Genomic DNA, 18992 nt, shown 5'->3' with positions numbered 1-18992 from the left:
CGGCAGGGAAGACACCCTCCTTCAAAGAAGCAGTTATCACTGCATGGAACCAGCCTCGTGTTCCCTCCCGAGCCGCATAAGCTAGCCAGGAGGGGCACGGATCCAACAAACAGGTGGTGGAGCTCAGTCTCCCCATGATCCTGTCCACATCATCAGGGGAAACAGGGTCGAACTCAGTCCAGATAACGTGCTCAAGACCGCCTGATTCCTCCACATCAGACTCTGCCCAGTCAGAGTCCAAGCCGGTCCGGATCTGAGCGATTTTGTCCGTCAGATGATGACTAAACTCCTCGGCTCGTCCCTGCAAGGGATCCTCCCTCACCTCCTGGTTAAGGAGGGAGCGAGTCACCCTAAACAGGGCGGCCGGGCGATTATCTGCGGACGCGACAAGGGCGGCAAAGTAGTTAGACTTCGCCGTCCTTATCGCCGCAAGATAAGACCTTATGAAGGTTCTTAACTGCAATCGGTCGGATTCGGATCGGCTGGATCTCCAACCGCTCTCTAGACCTCGTCTCCGACGCTTCATCTCCCGGAGCTCCACAGAGAACCATGGAGCCCAACGGGATCTGCGCCGAGTCAGAGGTCGCATGGGTACAACACAGTCGAGTGCCCTGGTGGCGGCCGTTTCCCAGGCCTCCACCAGAGCATCGACTGGGCTGTGGGTAAGGGTGATAGGTATCGGCCCAAGCGCCCTCTGGAACCGATCCGGGTCCATTAGGCGCCTGGGGCGGAACCACCTGGTCGGTTCCGCCGCCCAGCGGCGGGGGATGGCATGACGGAAAACCAGCCTCAGGAGGTGATGATCTGACCATGACAGAGGGGTGATGGACGGAGAACCCCCTCCCAGATCATCCAACCACTGTCCAGACAGGAACACCAGGTCGAGAGTATGATCCCCCTCGTGAGTAGGGCCCTCAATAACCTGGGTCAGGCCCATGGCTGTCATGGAAGCCATGAACTCCCGAGCTAACTCCGACGACCCCCCCAGTGATGGCAGGTTGAAGTCACCCAGGACTATAAGCCTGGGGAACTCCACCGCCAACCCTGAGAGGGTGTCGAGCAGCTCAGGCAGGGCTGTTGCCACACAGCTGGGCGCCAGGTATGTGAGCAACAAGCCCAACTGAACCCGAGGACCACATCTCAAGAGGAGGGATTCACTCCCGGCCATCTGGACAATGGTGGCCTCCCGGGGACACAAAGTCTCCCGAATAACCACTGCCACCCCACCACCCCTGCCCTGAGCCCGTGGCTGGTGCAGCACCCGGAAACCTGGCGGGCATAACTCGGTGAGAGGCACCCCTCCCTCCGAACCCAACCAAGTTTCCGTGATGCACGCTAGATCCGCACATTCCTCCTCGATCAGATCACGGATGAGGGGAGCTTTGTTAACTACGGATCTAGCGTTAAAATAGACCAACCTGAGCTCAGGGGCCTGATCACCCTCATCCCCGGGTAGGAGGGTGCTAACCGGAGGGTCGGAGCGCGCCACCGCTCGGAGATAGCGGGGGCGCGATCCCAGATGTTGATATGGCCCTCCGCGCAAACACCTGCTGCCATACCCTATCGCCGTGGGGATTCGATGCCCCACCCCCACATTCCCAGCGCCAGCAGCCACCTCCCCCGACCCCGTCCCGTCGGGACCTCTAACAGGTCCAGACTGAGTGCCGGTTACAGATTCCTTCCCCACCCTCCCCTTCCTCCCCCTCCCTAACCTCTTAAAATAACCGGCTAAGAATCTTATCAGGGGCCTCTTAGCGCGTCTTAACTCGAGGCCCCTGTCCAAGCCCAACCACCTCTCGGAGTCCCAAAGCTTGGACCCGTCATTAAGGGGAGTATGGAAACAGGCGACAGGTCGCGCCCATGAGGCAGGAACCGCCCTAAGGGCATACAAATCCGCTTCGGAATAACGATAGATCATATTGCGCTCGAATAGTCTCTCAGGGCCGATGTTACAAATATATCCAGAGGATCGCTCGTTGATGGTACATAGATGGAGAAAGAAAAAGTCCAGTGGGCGTATCTCTCAATCTGCAAAGCCATCTCAGCTCTCACCTGAGATGGAAATCCAAAAGACAACCTCAGCCGTCCTCTCACTCCGGCTGAGGCATCTGACTGGAGCAGAGAGAGAAAAAGGGGATCCTGAGCCAGGCCCACCCCAACTGGTCTCTCACACCAGTGAGGTGGACGCTGACCAGTCCAAAACCGTCCTCCCACCACGGTTCGGTCCCGTCCACATTGGACTATCAATAGGGAGATCTTAATTCCCATCAGGTACGGAGCCAGTCATAACGCCTGCCTGGCAGCAAAAAAGTAAAGGACAGGGAGGCCAAGCCTCTGTTGATCCTCACACCGCCAATCAGCGCCGTCAGTCAATGCCCGTCCGCCAGTCCAAACCATCTCCAACGGAGGAAAGAGGTAGTCCCAGCAGCTATATTGAATAAAAAAGTTCGCTAGCATGTCCGCCGAGGCCGATGACCAGGCCCACAGTCTGCAACCACCATCCGGGAGGAGAGGAGGCTCCGCACCGCAGAAAACGGTGCCAGCCAGCCAATGGTAGTAGAAGAATCTCCGTCCGGTGGGATCATCGCCGCTGCCCCTCCAACAACAGAGGGTATCCACGACGAGCAAGCAGAGGAAGGAAGACAGGCAAGGCGTCCCGGGCTTCCCGGTGCTGTAATAGTGCTCGGCGCCATAACGGAGCTCAGCAGGTCGGCAGGAAATTCTCAGCGCTGCTCGTTCAAATCAGCAGACCGCTGGTTGGGGGGGGCTCGGCGTCACGAAAAGCAGCGCCCAGCAGCTGTTCCAACAATCCCCAATCCCCAAAGCTGCCTCAGCCCGCGAGCAGATGGAAACAAAGCAGACGTCCCGAGCTTCACGACGTGGCAGCGCTCAGCGCCATGATGAGGCTCAGCAAGTCGACAGACAGTTCTCGGCACCGCTCGCTAGAATCCACGAGACGCTGTTTCGGAGGGGGGGGGGGCTCAGCGCTACAGAGAGCAGCGCTTAGCAGCTGTTTTAAAAACCCCCGAGTCCCGGAGTAGCCACAGCCAACAGCAGCACGAAGTCGCCTCGGCCAGCAGCAGATGAAAAAGCAGGGCTGACATCTCGGGTTTCACAGCGTAGCAGCGTTCGGCGCCATCATGGGCCGGCAGGTTGACAGGCGGCAGATGTCAAAAGCCGCTGGCTCGAAGGGGGGGGGATCAGCGCCGCAGAAAAACAGCGCCCAGCAGCTGTTTTTAGACCCCCCACCCCCAGAATCGCCTCGACATACATACATACATACATATTGATACACCAGCCACGGGCTCAGGGCAGGGGTGGTGGGGTGGCAGTGGTTATTCGGGAGACTTTGTGTCCCCGGGAGGCCACCATTGTCCAGATGGCCGGGAGTGAATCCCTCCTCTTGAGATGTGGTCCTCGGGTTCAGTTGGGCTTGTTGCTCACATACCTGGCGCCCAGCTGTGTGGCAACATACATACATATTGATACCAAGACTTTTTTTTAATTTTTGTGGCTATTGGGGTGGCATTAATAAAGGCTTCCAATTTTATATATATCACATAAAATGTTCATCCTCTTGTTATAGCCAAACCAAAACAGATTGTTGTCTGTTGTCACATTCTATAGTTAATTCTTCCCTTCATTAAATTTTCGACCAGAGTCACTACCTGTTAGCTTTTCCATCCCCCACCTTCTTTTTAGTCTTATATAAAGAATACATGTACAGACATTGTAGATCTAACAGCATCAAAATACGTCCCCACACATTTCTCTCCCAAGGAAGAATCAGTGATTGAGTCATCCATGATTATCTTTAATTTTTTTAAAAAATCAATGGAAAAAACAAGACAAAGTCCAAAAGAAATTCTGGTTCTTTCTATAGGTTGCTGTGGTTTTATTTTTGCTACTAAGAATGCTAATTGTACAGCTATTATTCAGTTGTTATGTGGATCCAGATGTTTTCCTTCCAGATCATGTTTCTAGTGTGACTACTTCAGAAACCAATTTTGTTTTTGTTCTTTAGGAACATGAAGTTCTTCCACCAGCTAAAGACTGTGAATACTGAGTGCCACCATGTGAGCAATCCAAGAAACTGTGAGATGAGCATATGGGTTTTAATGGCCTGACATGGCTGTTGTTCTACTCGCATGCCTGCTCTAGAGTTGCACTTATTTGTAGTAGCTGCAGAATCCAACCTCAATTTGATATGTGTTATACTGCCCCAGATTAATATATGAGAGTATTATTGGTAATTAAAAACACTAAAAATTTTGTTACCTGCCTGATGCACACTGCAGCATTGCTGTTGCTTCTCCTCATTCACTATCCCAGATAAGCCTACTGGAAGAAGACAACTTTTTGGGGAGTTGTTAAGTATTCTTCTGCTATTAAGACTATCAGAGCTATATCATGGGTACCATAAATTCACCAGTTACAGCAAAACCTAGCAAGAGATTTGTTCCCATCTCCCAGTGCTTAAAAGGGAAGGGGAAGAAATAAGTAGCAAGACCTATAGATAATTCTAGAACTTGATTGCTTAGCTACTGCTAAGCTTGTAAGCCGCCCTGAGTCTTTGGAGAAGGGCGGGATATAAATGTAATAAAAATAAATAAATAAATAAATAAAATAAATATTTAATGGTTCTGATATCAAGATTATATTCAAAACAGCAGATACCATGTCAACGAATTGTTCAATTTTATTTCCTTATGTTCATGAAGAAAATCATACTGGTGTTTTCTGAGCTGCATCTTACCTGCTTGGTTGGTGGTGATGTTCACTGAGGCATGCTGTGGTGGGAATGGGCTTTTATTGGAAACCCCATTGACAGCTTGGATCTCAAAGGTGTATGGTGTATGGGCCCACAGGTTGCTGATGAAGACTCGAGTTCCTGTAAGCCCCAGTTGTCTTGGTACAAAATCCACATTGTCGTCGCAGCGGGAGCAGCTACGGCGATCTGATCGACACTTTTTGCAGACTATGTTATAGGTCACATCATCACGACCTCCTGTATCCCGAGGTGGGTGCCATTCTAATATAATTGAAGTCTCATTGACAATAGAGATTACATTGCGAGGTCCTGAGGGAACACCTGTTAAATAACAATTTGCAGATCAAGGCTATGCAAGCAAATATATGGCTGCACTAAAATATATAACTTTAGTGGTACTTTAAAACATTTTATTTTAAAACATTGGAATATTTGGTTTATTTCAGTGTTGTGCAAAATATTTACAATTTAAATCAATTGCAATAATCCACCAGGGAGGTGACCACATGAGTGAGTGCTATATCTCTTGTGTTTTTCTAATGTGGGCTTCTATTGAGGATGGTTGAAATGAGAGAGACTTTCTCATGTTCCAAATGACTTTTATTGTGTTCTCATAAACATTTCACATCCCCAAATATCCCTCTCTTGAAAAACTTGATTCAGCTTGCTCTGATCTTCCCACACCTGCCTGACCTATTACTATCAGCAGTCACGTTGGAAAAATTTTAGTAGTGTGTTTATTTTAAAATAATTTCTTTTTTTACTTGTAAACAGGTTTGGGAAAATTATTATCTTAAAAGAGAATATAAGCAATTATAACAAATGTATTTCATACACAAATTCTCATGATAACCTTAGCTAAGAAAATTGACAAGTGATGTTCCTAGAAGAGTTTTTTTACTGGGCTCATTTATTTGAGTTACCTTGAAGCATCTGATGTCAGCAAATAACCCATAGATTGTGTAGCATAATTATCTTCAATATCCAGAATAGAAGAAATGTTGTGTTTTTCCTTGCTTGTTTGGGTCACTGCCTTGTGGGTTGTAGATATGTCAATCTTGAGTACATTCTCTCCCCATGCAACATGATAACAACATGGTATCATTCACTTAACTATTGTCTTTAGTGATATGATTCAAACTAGATTACTTTTTGTTCCTTCCAAATAATTGTACCTAACTATAATACTAAAAAAAATCTAAACAGGAGAGAGAGAGAGAGAGAGAGAGAGAGAGAGAGAGAGAGAGAGAGAGAGAGAGAGAGAGAGAGAGAGAGAGAATATATGAAGCTGCAACCATTTTCTCTTTAACCTGTATGTTACTTTTAGAATTAGAATTAGATGATGGGGGGAGGGGAGAGAATGTGTATGGAGATTAGTTAGACATAACAACATCGCAGTAGAGTATTCTTCAAGGTTGTTTGAAATAAGAGATGATAAGGAATAAGGTTAGACCACTGGAGGGGAGGTTTGCATTTTAAAATAACTGGAGAATGTGATTTATGACTGTCAATAGGAAGAGGGTATTGTTCTTTGATACTATGTGTTCAGAGGAGGGGAATTCAGATTTTGAGTTCCACCATGTATGTACCGATGCCATGTTATTGTAATAAAAAATCTTTAAGATAAACAATGCCACAACGTTCTTTGAAGAGTAACATCTGCCGGAACCATGGCATATAGCTTTTATATTATTTGCTGCTGTCTGTAGTGCTAAATAGAAAAATTATCTTGATTCCATTAGTTTTTCAGTGTAATGAAGGACTTTCTTTGGTTGTACTCCTGTCTTAGCAGGAAGCATTTGCCAAACTGAATCAGTATAATGTCACTTCTACCAATAAAGGAGAATATTTGTAGCTCAGGGTTGAAACCAGGGGTCCTTTGTGTTCTCTGAACAACCAAGCTCAGAGAGTATCAAGGATCTCTCAGAGTTATTTCTGTTAGCAGAGAATACTCCATGTGGTCTAGATAAAGAGTAATCTAATCTACTCTTTATCTTACTAAAAATGGTATGAAAATCTTGACATTTTCCCCCAAACCTAATCCCATTGCTTTCATTAGCTAATAGGAGAAGGAGGGAGCTAAAACGTAGGAAGCAAAGGAGAGAATTAGAGAACATTTCACTAATTTAAATGAATCCATGTCTCTAGGACCAGATGACTTATTTTACGATACTAAGGAAGGTGACTGCAGAGCTATTAACAGTAATTTTTGAGAGTTCCCAGCAAACTGAGAAGCATAGAAGACTGGAGAAGAACAAATGTCTTCCAAGTTGGAGAAACGAAACCCCAGAAAATTGCAGCATCTCTCAGCTTTTCTTCTCTCTGACACAAAATCCTTGAACAGCTTATTCAACAGCATATTAGTGAGTACATGAATGAAAACATAACCAATAACAAGATCCAGCATGAGTTTGGCACAAACAAATAATGTCTGACTAACTATGTGATTTTTTAATGTTTTTTTTTTGCATATCAACAGATCCAGGGAATGCTATGAACATCTTCTTAGCAAAGTATATCTCTCATGATATCCTCATTAATAAAATTGGTCACATTATAAAACTGTTAGATGGATCACCATAACCTGTGAGTATTCAAACATGATGCAATTTCACTTTAGGGAGAAGTATTAAGATTGCCAGAGGATTCTCTCTTATCAACATTTGTATTAATGATCTGGTTGAAGGGATGCAAAGTATCCAGCAAAGTATCCAGCAAATTAATTATCCACCAAATCTATCTCTTCAGGTATTACTTGTCTCCTTCCACAATTACTGGCAAGGGGGGAGGGGTTTGACTAATAATGATTGGGAAAAACTAGGTGAACTTTCATGGAGGGAGGTAATTACAAGCAAAATGCTACATGATTGATTTGATGGATGACCTTGAAGGATCCCACTTCTAGTTTCTTAGACAGTCTGGTAGAGATCAAAAACTTGGCAGAGTGCCAAATGTTGTTTCCTTCAGCTATCAATGGCCCTACCTGTTGATGGGTGATGGGCGTTCATAGCCTAATTATATGATTGCTTCTCTTGTTCCAGTTGCTGTTTCAACAGGACCTGGGTAGCAAACTGCTCTTGCAAAAAATCCACAATTCCTATGATGGAGCTGTCTCCCTTTGGGTTATCTGGTAAAACTCTCAGATCTGTGCCATACAAAACTTGAAGGGGGTCATAGCAATTGGCATGTGGAGAAAGTGAGTGAGCAATTAGGGCTGGCTTGTTCCAGTCTAAGTCTGCTGTGATTAATTTGAATTCTGCTATGTACAGTCTGACTCTTCTCTTACCCTGCTTAACCTGATGAATCCTGCAGGTCACTGTAACCTCTCTTATTGGATTTCTGAAGTGGACCCTGAATTTAAACATGAAGTGTTGATATTTATCCATAATTGGATACTGGTTTTGATAATGGGGAATGCCCATTGAGCTGTTGAGACTATCAGTACAAACGAAACTTGTGACCGGTTGATCAGAAATTCTGCTACGCAGGTTCTCATAAATAACTTGTATTGCACTAAGAAGATTCTCCTCCTTTCTGATTCTCTTCAAAATCTTTCTGGTAGGCTTCCATGACTTCTCTGTAACACAGGTTGCACTCTTGGAACTGTTGCATGTGACAGGTCTATCAAGGGTGCAGTCTAGTTCAAATTCTGCATCTGTTGCACTAGTTGGAGTGATGCTGCTGACAAATTGTGTACTTTGTTCTCTACACCATTCTGACCTCATAAAATGGTGTCCACTGTTGCTTCATCAGCCGCTGCTCCTGCTTGTGGATCAGATGCCATGCTGGGTTTTTTGTTGCACTCTATTTGAATTTTTTGTGAGTTGAGAAGATTATGTCATGTGCAAAAAACCAGGTCCATACATACAGATTCAATTTAACTGTTTTATTGCTGAAAGCCTACGCACAGAAATCTTGTTAATTAATGATCAGCACCTGGTAAGAGCTAGGTAAGTTTCAATGCCAATTAAGGGAGACTTGTTTGTGGTTATGTAACAACTCTCAATTTCTCTTTTTACCTCTCCCCTTAGCTGTCAGTCCTTCCCCTAAACTGGATTGCTACATCTGCATTAGGTGATCATCATTGTTTAGGGGTTCTTTTATATGAAATAAAAGCAAATTATTTATTTGAAGCTTGTCATTAGTTTTTCCTCTGCTAACTCCTGGATGCTGGTTGGGTTTTTATAGGAAGAGATTTATTGTCATGCCCTAAGCAAAGCTGTGACAAGTACAAAGCAACAATCCTGATAAAAATTAAGTCATATTTGGTTGGTTGTTGTTCATTGATAGTACAGTATCTCTCATCTTTCAGAGTCATATGCTGAAGACATCACTTTAACATTTGAAGTAAAAATCAAGAAAAGAAATGAGGGTTTTGACACATGTAATTCAGAATAAAGCCTAGTTTGGCAGGCAAGCAAACTTTTATTCTCTTTCCATTTTACTCTTTCAGAAATAGCAATAGCAACAGCACTTAAGACTTATATACCATTTCATAGTATTTTACATCCCTCTCTAAGTGGTTTACAGAGTCAGAATATTGCCCCCAATAATCTGGGTCCTCATTTTACCAATCTCAGAAGGATGGAAGGCTGAATCAACCTTGAGGAGGTTAGGATCGAACTGCTGGTAGTTGGCAGAGTTAGCCTGCAATACTACTGCATTCTAATCATTTTTGCACCACTTCTGGTGTCTCCCATCTCTGTACTACATCACATAAACACAGAAAATCTGATTTGCTTACATTTCTGTGTCAGCTGATGCTCAACTAATCCATCTTGTAACCATCATGCTCATGACCAGACTCCAACAACTTGTTGTTCCACTTTTCTACTTACAACTCTCCTTATTGTTTGGGTAATTTTTTAGCAATATAGTGGCTTGTTTTGCTGAAAGACATTTTAACTGGTTATACCATTAATGATACTATAATGATACTTGAAGAGGATGAAATTGACCAGTTCTATGAAGCTCTACAGCACCTTATAGAACTAACACCAAAAAATGATGTCCTTATCATCATGGGGGATTGGAATGCTAAAGTAGGAAGCCAAAAGATAACCGGAATAACAGGCAAGTTTGGCCTTGGAGTACAAAATGAAGCAGGACACAGGCTGATAGAATTTTGTCAAGAGAATACGATGGTCATAGCAAACACTCTTTTCCAACAACCCAAGAGACGGCTCTACACATGGACATCACCAGACGGTCAACACAGAAATCAGATTGACTATATGCTCTGCAGCCAAAGATGGAGAAGCTCTATACAGTCAGTAAAAACAAGACCAGGAGCTGACTGTGGCTCAGACCATGAGCTTCTAGTTGCAAAGTTTAGGCTTAAATTAAAGAAAGTAGGGAAAAGCACTAGGCCAGTCAGGTATGAATTAAATCATATCCCTGTTGAATATACAGTAGAGGTGACAAATAGATTTAAGGAATTAGATCTGATAGACAGAGTGCCTGAAGAACTATGGACAGAGGTTCGCAACATTGTACAACAGGTAGCAACCAAAATCATCCCAAAGAAAAAGAAATGCAAGAAAGCAAAATGGCTGTCTGAGGAAGCTTTGCAAATAGCTGAGGAAAGGAGGGAAGCGAAAGGCAAGGGAGAAAAAGAAAGATATGCCCAATTAAATGCAGAATTCCAAAGAATAGCTAGAAGAGATAAGAATGCCTTCTTAAATGAACAATGCAAAGAAATAGAAGAAAACAATAGAATAGGGAGGACCAGAGATCTTTTCAAGAAAATTGGAGAGATGAAAGGAACGTTTCATGCAAAAATGGGCATGATAAAGGACCAAAATGGCAGGGACCTAACAGAGGCAGAAGAGATTAAGAAGAGGTGGCAAAATTACACAGAAGAACTATACAAGAATGAGCTTAACGTCCCTGATAATCACAATGAGGTGGTCACTGACCTCGAGCCAGACATCCTAGAATGTGAAGTGAAGTGGGCCTTAGAAAAGCTGAGCAACAACAAAGCTAGTGGAGGTGACAGTATTCCAGCTGAGCTATTCAAAATCTTAAAAGATGATGCAGTAAAAGTGCTACACTCAATTTGCCAGCAAATTTGGAAAACTCAACAGTGGCCACAGGATTGGAAAAGATCAGTTTACATTCCAATTCCAAAGAAAGGCAGTGCCAAAGAATGTTCAAACTATCGCACCATTGCACTCATTTCACATGCTAGTAAAGTTATGCTTAAAATTCTACAAGCTAGACTCCAGCAGTATGTGGATCGAGAACTACCAGAAGTACAGGCAGGATTTCGAAGAGGCAGAGGAACTAGAGATCAAATTGCTAACATACGCTGGATCATGGAGAAAGCTAGAGAGTTCCAGAAAAACATCTACTTCTGCTTCATTGACTATGCTAAAGCCTTTGATTGTGTGGATCATAACAAACTGTGGCAAGTCCTTAAAGAGATGGGCGTACCAGACCATCTTATTTGTCTCTTGAGAAACCTATATGCGGACCAAGAAGCAACAGTGAGAACTGGACACGGAACCACTGATTGGTTCAAAATTGGGAAAGGAGTCTGGCAAGGCTGTATACTGTCGCCTTGCCTATTTAACTTATATGCAGAGCACATCATGAGAAAGGCAGGGCTAGATGAATCAAAAGTTGGAATTAAGATTGCCGGAAGAAACATCAACAACCTAAGATATGCAGATGATACCACTCTAATGGCAGAAAGTGAAGAGGAACTAAAGAGCCTCTTGTTGCGAGTGAAGAAGGAGAGTGCAAAACCTGGGTTGAAACTAAACATTAAGAAAACCAAGATCATGGCATCTGGCCCTCTCAATTCCTGGCAAATAGATGGGGAAGAAATGGAGGTAGTGACAGATTTTATTTTCCTGGGCTCCAAGATCACTGCAGATGGGGACTGTAGCCAAGAAATTAAAAGACGCTTGCTCCTCGGGAGGAAAGCAATGGCAAATCTAGACAGCACACTAAAAAGCAGAGACATCACCCTGTCAACAAATTGCGTATAGTCAAGGCTATGGTCTTCCCAGTTGCAATGTATGGCAGTGAAAGTTGGACCATAAGAAAGGCTGAGCGCCAAAGAATTGAAGCCTTTGAACTATGGTGCTGGAGAAGACTCCTGCAAGTCCCTTGGACTGCAAGGCGATCAAACCGGTCAGTCCTAGAGGAGATCAACCCTGACTGCTCTTTAGAAGGCCAGATCCTGAAGCTAAAACTCAAATACTTTGGCCACCTAATGAGAAGGAAGGACTCACTGGAGAAGAGCCTAATGCTGGGAAAGATTGAGGGCAATAGAAGAAGGGGACGACAGAGAATGAGGTGGCTGGATGGAGTCACTGAAGCAGTAGGCGTGAGCTTAAATGGACTCCAGAAGATGGTAGAGGACAGGAAGGCCTGGAGGAACGTTGTCCATAGGGTCGCGATGGGTCGGACATGACTTCACAACTAACAACAACAACAACAAATGATACTTGATTGTTTCCGATGCCTCAGTCCATGGCCCCCAAAATTGATTTCTTGAACCAGGAACTTCCTAATCAAAACACAACAACTTAACCATGAGCTTGCACTAATTCCCAAAAGTAACTGTCAACATAGGATAAACATATATCTTTGCCTTTACTAAAGATTCTGCTTACAGTGAGGAAGCTCTTCATAGGGGCAACTTTAAAATGCTTGTCTGCCATCCTGGAAATTGAGCCAACTTAAAAACTTAAAAGTAATTAAAAATTGAAAAAGAAAAAAAAAGAAAAAAGAAAAAAATACAGAAAAAGAAAAAAAAGGAAAAAATATAGAAAGAACCTGCCCGTTTATTCCTAGCAAGAATCAACATTAACAATTTATTATTATTCCTAACACTAAAGTCCAACACATCACCCCTTTCTCTATAAACCCATCTCTAAAACCTCATTTCTCCATTATAATCAGAAAAAGGTTTACCAGAAATTATATTATAACTATTAAAAACTTGAATTTGACTTCCTTTTATATTTACATCTCCATTTCAATTGAAGCATATCCCCTCATTTTCTCTATTCAAATAAACAAAATCTTTAAGAAAACATTATCATTTAGACCCAGTTTATTGGTCCAATGAACCAATTTCATATTAATTCTTTCTCTCAAAAGTCTTAACTTCTTTACAAAAAGTGTAACATCTGCTTTCTCATATTCTCTTGTCTAATTATTTCCCACATTCTCTTGTCTAATTCCAGTGTAGCAACTTCAGCAAACCCCTTTTGTAAAGCCAATGTAAAAAAAGTTTTCCACATCTATCTCTAGTTAATTATTTGTGTGTATTTTTTAATTGATAAATCATCATCCAGTTCCCTTTGCTAATCCATTATTTCCACCTCTTTCTTGTAAGCTATCCTTTCTGAATCCATCTTGAAATTGAAGTCAACTTCAATGTTATTCAATGGGGCTTGTTCTTCAGTAACACCTTCTGATTCTTCTCTAAAGGTAAATGACTCTAAAGGTAAATGACTCATCCAGGGTGTGAGTCATCCCTGAGAATTTTCCTCACTCTTCCAAGACAGCGAGCCCTGGCGATGTCATCCAGTGGTGTCAGGGGACAGCCCACAATGTCTTGTGCTGTGCTCACCACCCTCTGTAATACTTTCCTATCCACGGCTGTCAGACCAGCATACCAAACCACAATACCATACAAGAGGACGCTCTCTATAGTAGACCACTAAAAGAGGGCCATAAGCCATTGTTCTACCCTGTTCTTCCGCAAGACCCTGAGAAACTGAATTCTCTGTTGGGCCTTTCTGGCCACCTGAGTTGTATTAACTTTCCAGGTCAGATCTTCGCAGAGGTAGACTCCCAGAAATTTAAAGGAGGAAACTCTCTCCACACAGTCCTCCCCGATGTAAAGTGGGGCAGGTTCCTCCTTTCTCCTCCGGAAGTCTAGCACCATCTCTTTTGTCTTGCCAATGTTCAGGTGCAAGTTGTTGTTACAACACCATATGGATAGTTTTTGTACCTCCGCCCTGTATGCTGTCTCATCCCCACCTGTAATAAGACCCACCACGGTAGTATCATCTGTGAACTTAATTATCGCAGTAGATGGGTCAGATGATACACAGTCATATGTGTACAAAGAGTACAGGTAAGGGCTAAGCACGCAGCCCTGTGGCAAGCTGGTGCAAAGCTTCAGGGGGGTGGACAAAGCAGACCTAACCCTCACTGTTTGTAACCGGTCCCTAAGAAAGTCTTGAATCCAATCGCAGATGGAGGGGGAAAATTTCAAGTCACTCAGCTTCTCGATGAGAGTGCTTGGCAAAATGGTATTGAAAGCCGAGCTATAATCAACAAAAAGCATCCTGACATAGCTTCCAGGTTTCTCAAGATCACTTGCTACAGAGTGTAAAGCAGTAGCTATGGCATCGTCTGTTGACCTGTTCTCCCTGTAGGCAAATTGATGTTTATCGAAATCCAGTGGGAAGCATGTCCTGAGATGTTGGAGAACCAGTCTTTTGAAACATTTCATGACTACAGACATTAATGCAATAGGTCTGTAGTCATTCAGGCACTCAACTGCAGTTTTCTTGGGGACTGGGACAATAGTAGCTGCTTTCAAGCACGATGGTACACATGCCGTTTGCAAGGAGATGTTAAAAATCCTTGTCAGGACCCCTGCTAATTGGTCGGCACAGTTCTTAACCACTATCCCCAGCACCCCATCTGGGTCTGCAGCTTTGATGGGATTCACAGCCTTCAATACAGTTCTCACTTGGTCTTCAGATAGGATGAGTTGCTGAAAATCAGAAGGCCGGCCAGCAGAGGCTACGGGGTCTGGTCTTTTTACCTCGTAGCAAGCGAAGAAGATATTCAGCTCCTCAGCCAACGAGGCATCGGTGTTAACCATGCTCCTTGTACTCCCCTTGTAGTTGGTTAAGTGCTGCAGTCCCTGCCACACTTGCCTCGGATTGTTGTCTGCTAGGTGGTTCTCCACCTTGTGTTTATATTGCTGTTTCGTCATCCTAATGCCTCTTCTAAGATTTGCCCTGGCCTCTCTGTATGTGTCCCTGTCCCCTGCCTTAAAGGCAGAATCCCGGGCTCTCAGGAGTGTCCGTATCTCTGCAGTCATCCAGGGTTTACAGTTTCCATAAACTCTAATGCACTTTTCTGTTGTTACCCTATCAGTGCATGTTCTAATATAAGAGAGTACGGCATCTGTATATGCATTCAGGTCTTGAAAGATTTGAAAGATTTTGTGGCTCCTCCTCTTCCTCATTTATTTGAAAACTAGTCCTGTCATCAGTGGGGATAGCTTTGCTGGACACCACATCATTGACATTGGTGTGGAGATGCTGCTGGTCAGTTTGTTGGGATCAAAGAAAATAATTAACTGGTAAGTGTTTCAACATCTTAATCAAAAGAAAATGAATCAAAAGCAATTCTGTTGAATCTGCCACAGCCTACTTCTGCTCAAGCCCGGAGGGTTTTCCGGCTGCTGTCTCTATTCCAAATTCCCTACTTCCCTCCTCTTTCCCTTTTTCTTCATAATTACATTCAGAGAGGCACTTTGAGAGAGCTTCTCTGATCTGTTGCCATGGTTACACAGATGAAAGCATTTTTGTTAAAATTGCTAGAAAAATGCTGTCCTTTTAACAAAAATTCCATTCCATTTAATTTTTTTCCTATCAGCACAGATAAAGTATTTGTCATGAGCCATCTAGCAGTAAAGGCTTTACTATGTACACAGAAGACAAAAACAGTGCTGCACTTAAAAATGTAACCATATTGAATTCGTAGATAGATATGCACTCACAGTGAAAGCTTACAGAATTGTAAAACATATTCATTCTTCCCAATGAAAAATAATGATCCTTTCTCTAGATTTCTTGACTCTTCCTCTCACCACTGAGGGGGAAAAACCCACAAGATTTTGTTTTAAAATTTCTACTCTACAAATGCTAAAGCTCACTAACTCAATTTTCTCTGATCTGATGTTTGCAAGATGAGTTATGATTAATATTTGCAGAATCTCCAGTTAGTCCAATGAGAGGAGTATTCTGGAAGTTGTAATTTCAAGCCATTTGAAAGTTGCAAGACTATGGAATGTGACTGACTGGAAACATTGGCCACTTCAAGCTTTATCCACCTTGGGACATCAGGTTGGAAGAATTTGAACAAAATAGTCAATTAAATCTTTTTCAGTATTCTATTAATGCAGCCTTACAATGAAGTAAAATTAGCTCATCTAGTCATGTTTCCTGTTCAGTTTACCTGGCATGGCTGATAGCCAGTCACTTGATAGAAGCTTTTATCAACTTATTTGAGCATTTAGTGGCAGACTTCTGAAACACAGACATTATAGTTCTGTTGCCTTCCTCAATGTAATTCAAAATAGAAAATCCATGTGGCAAACATATCATATTTCCAATACTATTCAGTAAATAGGCAAACCATGAGATAAACTCATGGTTTGATTCTTTTTTAATTAGGCAAATATATACTGTTCAGTAAGCTATGATTATCTTAACAAATCAAGAGGAAGTAAGGGAGGAAAAATTTACTTGGCCTTATGTGCAGCGTAGCTCAAATTGGAAGCTGGATTGTTTAGGAATTTCCCCTCTTCTAATAAACCTGCAGCCAATGGAGATTTTTAAGCTCATTTATAACCAGCTTGGCTTGGGAAGGCCAGTCAAGTATCATTAGTTAATATAAAGTTTCCAGACCTATTGCATTTCCTTCATCAAGACCAGAAGTGGGCAACCTATAAATTCACATGCAGTAACAAAACTAATTTCAAACACCATCTGCAAAAAATCAGTTTAGGCCTCTGGTAAGAGATATCTAACTCTTTCTTACAATCAGGTCTAGCACAACTTATTATGGCTGACTGGATGCAGTTGTCTTGCCCCAGCTGACTCACCCTGGCCAATTTGCCATAGGATAACTTGCTGCATAACAATTCAGTGTAGGATAACTCAAGAGAGGGACAAAGAGAATTGCAATGGGCCTTGTCTTGCTTTAGGTTTGAACCTTCTCAAGTTAGGAGTTCTCAAGGTTGGGGCAAGCTGCAATTCTACTTGTCTCTCTCATGAGTTATCCCATATTGATTTGTCCTGCAGAGAGTTGTCCTATGGACAAGTTGACTGGTGAGTTGTTGTCCCACAGTGAGTTGGTTGGGGTAAGTCGGCAAGGGTGAGCCGGCTGCAGCAAGTTGTCTATTTCTGCCTGCAATCTGCTGTGTGTGGGAAGAGAGAATCGAGAAAGAGAAGTGAGAGTGCCCATACAATTTTGCGCTAGCCCCACCCACTCGTTTTAACCCCATGTACTGCCTGATAACCAACAAATTAACCTTTGGGGAGTATGACTCTTTCCAAACAGGAAGAGCCAGGGAACTGTTTAGGATTATATTCAGAAAAATATGCAGCAAGAGAGAAATAGTGTAATGGAGGGGAAAAAAGTATGCTACTTTTTAATATCACTAAATAAGAGCAATTCAGTCATAGGCTTCTAATTGTCAGGAACAAAGAATCAGGACTATACATTAAACTGAAGCTCAGAAGATGTATTGCTCCAGCCTATACACAAGAAGCTAGTCAACTAAAGTTCACTACTAAACTGGCACCCAGATAAGAGTCAATGAAATTTAATGTAAATCGCATCCCTAGCACTAAATGAGGAACTTTAAAAGCATACTAGTGAAAGGCTCTACAAAGCAGGAAATGCACTGGAAAGGAAGTGAACAGCAGCAACAGCTAGCATACAGTACTCAATTTATTTACTCCTATGGCATGGAACAATTTGGGAACAGAACATCTGGCACCTCAAATTAAAACATTTTAAAATTAGGTCTTAACGAGCAGAAATAAAAACCAACAAATTGACTTTTTTTTACATACAGTACTTCTCTAGTAAGGCATAGTGTAAATCAGCTATATAACAAGAGGCAATAAAAACAGATTTATTTACTACACTTCCTGTTACCAGTGATCAAGCAGAATATGGAAATTAATCTCTTATTCCAAACACACATTAGGCAACTCATAACTACAATGCAATTACCTACATAAGCATTATGCAGAATGTAGTATGCTAATATAGACTTCTGTGTAAGCAAGCTGCAAAGGAAGTTAGAAAGGTCAGCCTCTTCCCTGGAAATGCAGGACAGCCCAGCAGTCTCCAAGCAGTAAAAAATAATTTTCAAATGTCTCTGCAATATGGTATTAAATAAATCAGACAAATTAATCCCAAAATATTAATTTGTCCAAAACAAGATTAAAGTACAAATGAAATGTAAATTGAAATAACAGGTCATGGTAGAAATCACACTGAATGCAAGGCTGAAAAATCAAGAAGGCTTTTTCCCCAATATGGGATTGTCAATCCATTGTCTTTTGCTCCCTTTGTAGATATTATAGATAATTCCATTTCTTTGGCACATTGAATGCACACATATTCAAGTTAAACTTCAGAGATTCTAATTTTCTAGCTTTGGTGAGCCAACAGACTAAAGTACTACAATTAATGTATCTCTTATGAAGAGATAATATTTATGTCCTAAATGTTTAAAAATGATAAATTCACATGAAAAGAAAATTACTAATGATGAAAAATCATTAAGGATTTATTTTGTGTCTGATATAACATAGATGCCAATAATCTGAATGATAGTCATTTAGAAAACTCAAAAGTTTTCTTCTTTTTATTGTACACTTATTTCTGCCTGTCATTAACATTTAATGGTTAATATCATCCATCCCTAAATTGTGAGCCTTTGTTCCCAGATCTTGTAATAATAGTTGTTGATGAGTTTTCTTTTCTTGTGTTTGTACTACTGCTGTTATTCTGCCAGGAAATACTAATTTTGATGAGATCCTTTTTCTTGTTACAGCATGTTAAAGAGTATTTTTTTCTCCTTAAATAGACTTTCTATATTTGTAATCAGCTATGTACTGGTCAGAAAGCTAAGGGTTAAAAAACATTTTTCAGTCTATTAAAAATAATTTTAACATTTATCTTTTATGTGTACATATTCTTCAAAAATGATGTGGACATCATGTGAACAATTCTCTGCTACTCATTAAATCAGCCAGACCTTTTTTAGGCTTCCATGCAGGTTTGAAAAAAACATGTAGTTGTCGCCTTTTTTAGGAATTGTCTCCTGAAAATTCATATGACTTTTAAATCTAAATCTGGAAAAAAAATCAGACTGCTGTAGTAAATGCAGGAAGGTTTTGAGCTGGCACTTGTTTGATGTTCAGTGTCCTTCTAG

At 42.1% G+C, this 18992-nt stretch overlaps 1 protein-coding gene across 1 annotated transcript in view; it reads right to left on the bottom strand.

The window, feature by feature from the left end:
- The window catches only part of EPHB1 (EPH receptor B1), a gene marked incomplete at both ends in the record, with an annotated part of 375741 nt that overhangs the window by 68822 nt on the left and 287927 nt on the right, over nt 1–18992 (bottom strand). Inside the window, one exon of the mRNA XM_081329090.1 lies at nt 4757–5092. Within this exon, the coding sequence (XP_081185216.1) occupies nt 4757–5092 (336 nt within the window). The remainder of the gene's footprint in view (nt 1–4756; nt 5093–18992) is intronic.

The sequence above is a fragment of the Vipera berus genome (genome assembly GCF_964194415.1).
Source record: "Vipera berus genome assembly, chromosome: 5".
NCBI classification, from domain to species: domain Eukaryota; kingdom Metazoa; phylum Chordata; class Lepidosauria; order Squamata; family Viperidae; genus Vipera; species Vipera berus.
Note: the sequence above shows the minus strand (reverse complement) of the source record. Positions and strands in the feature narration are given on the sequence as shown.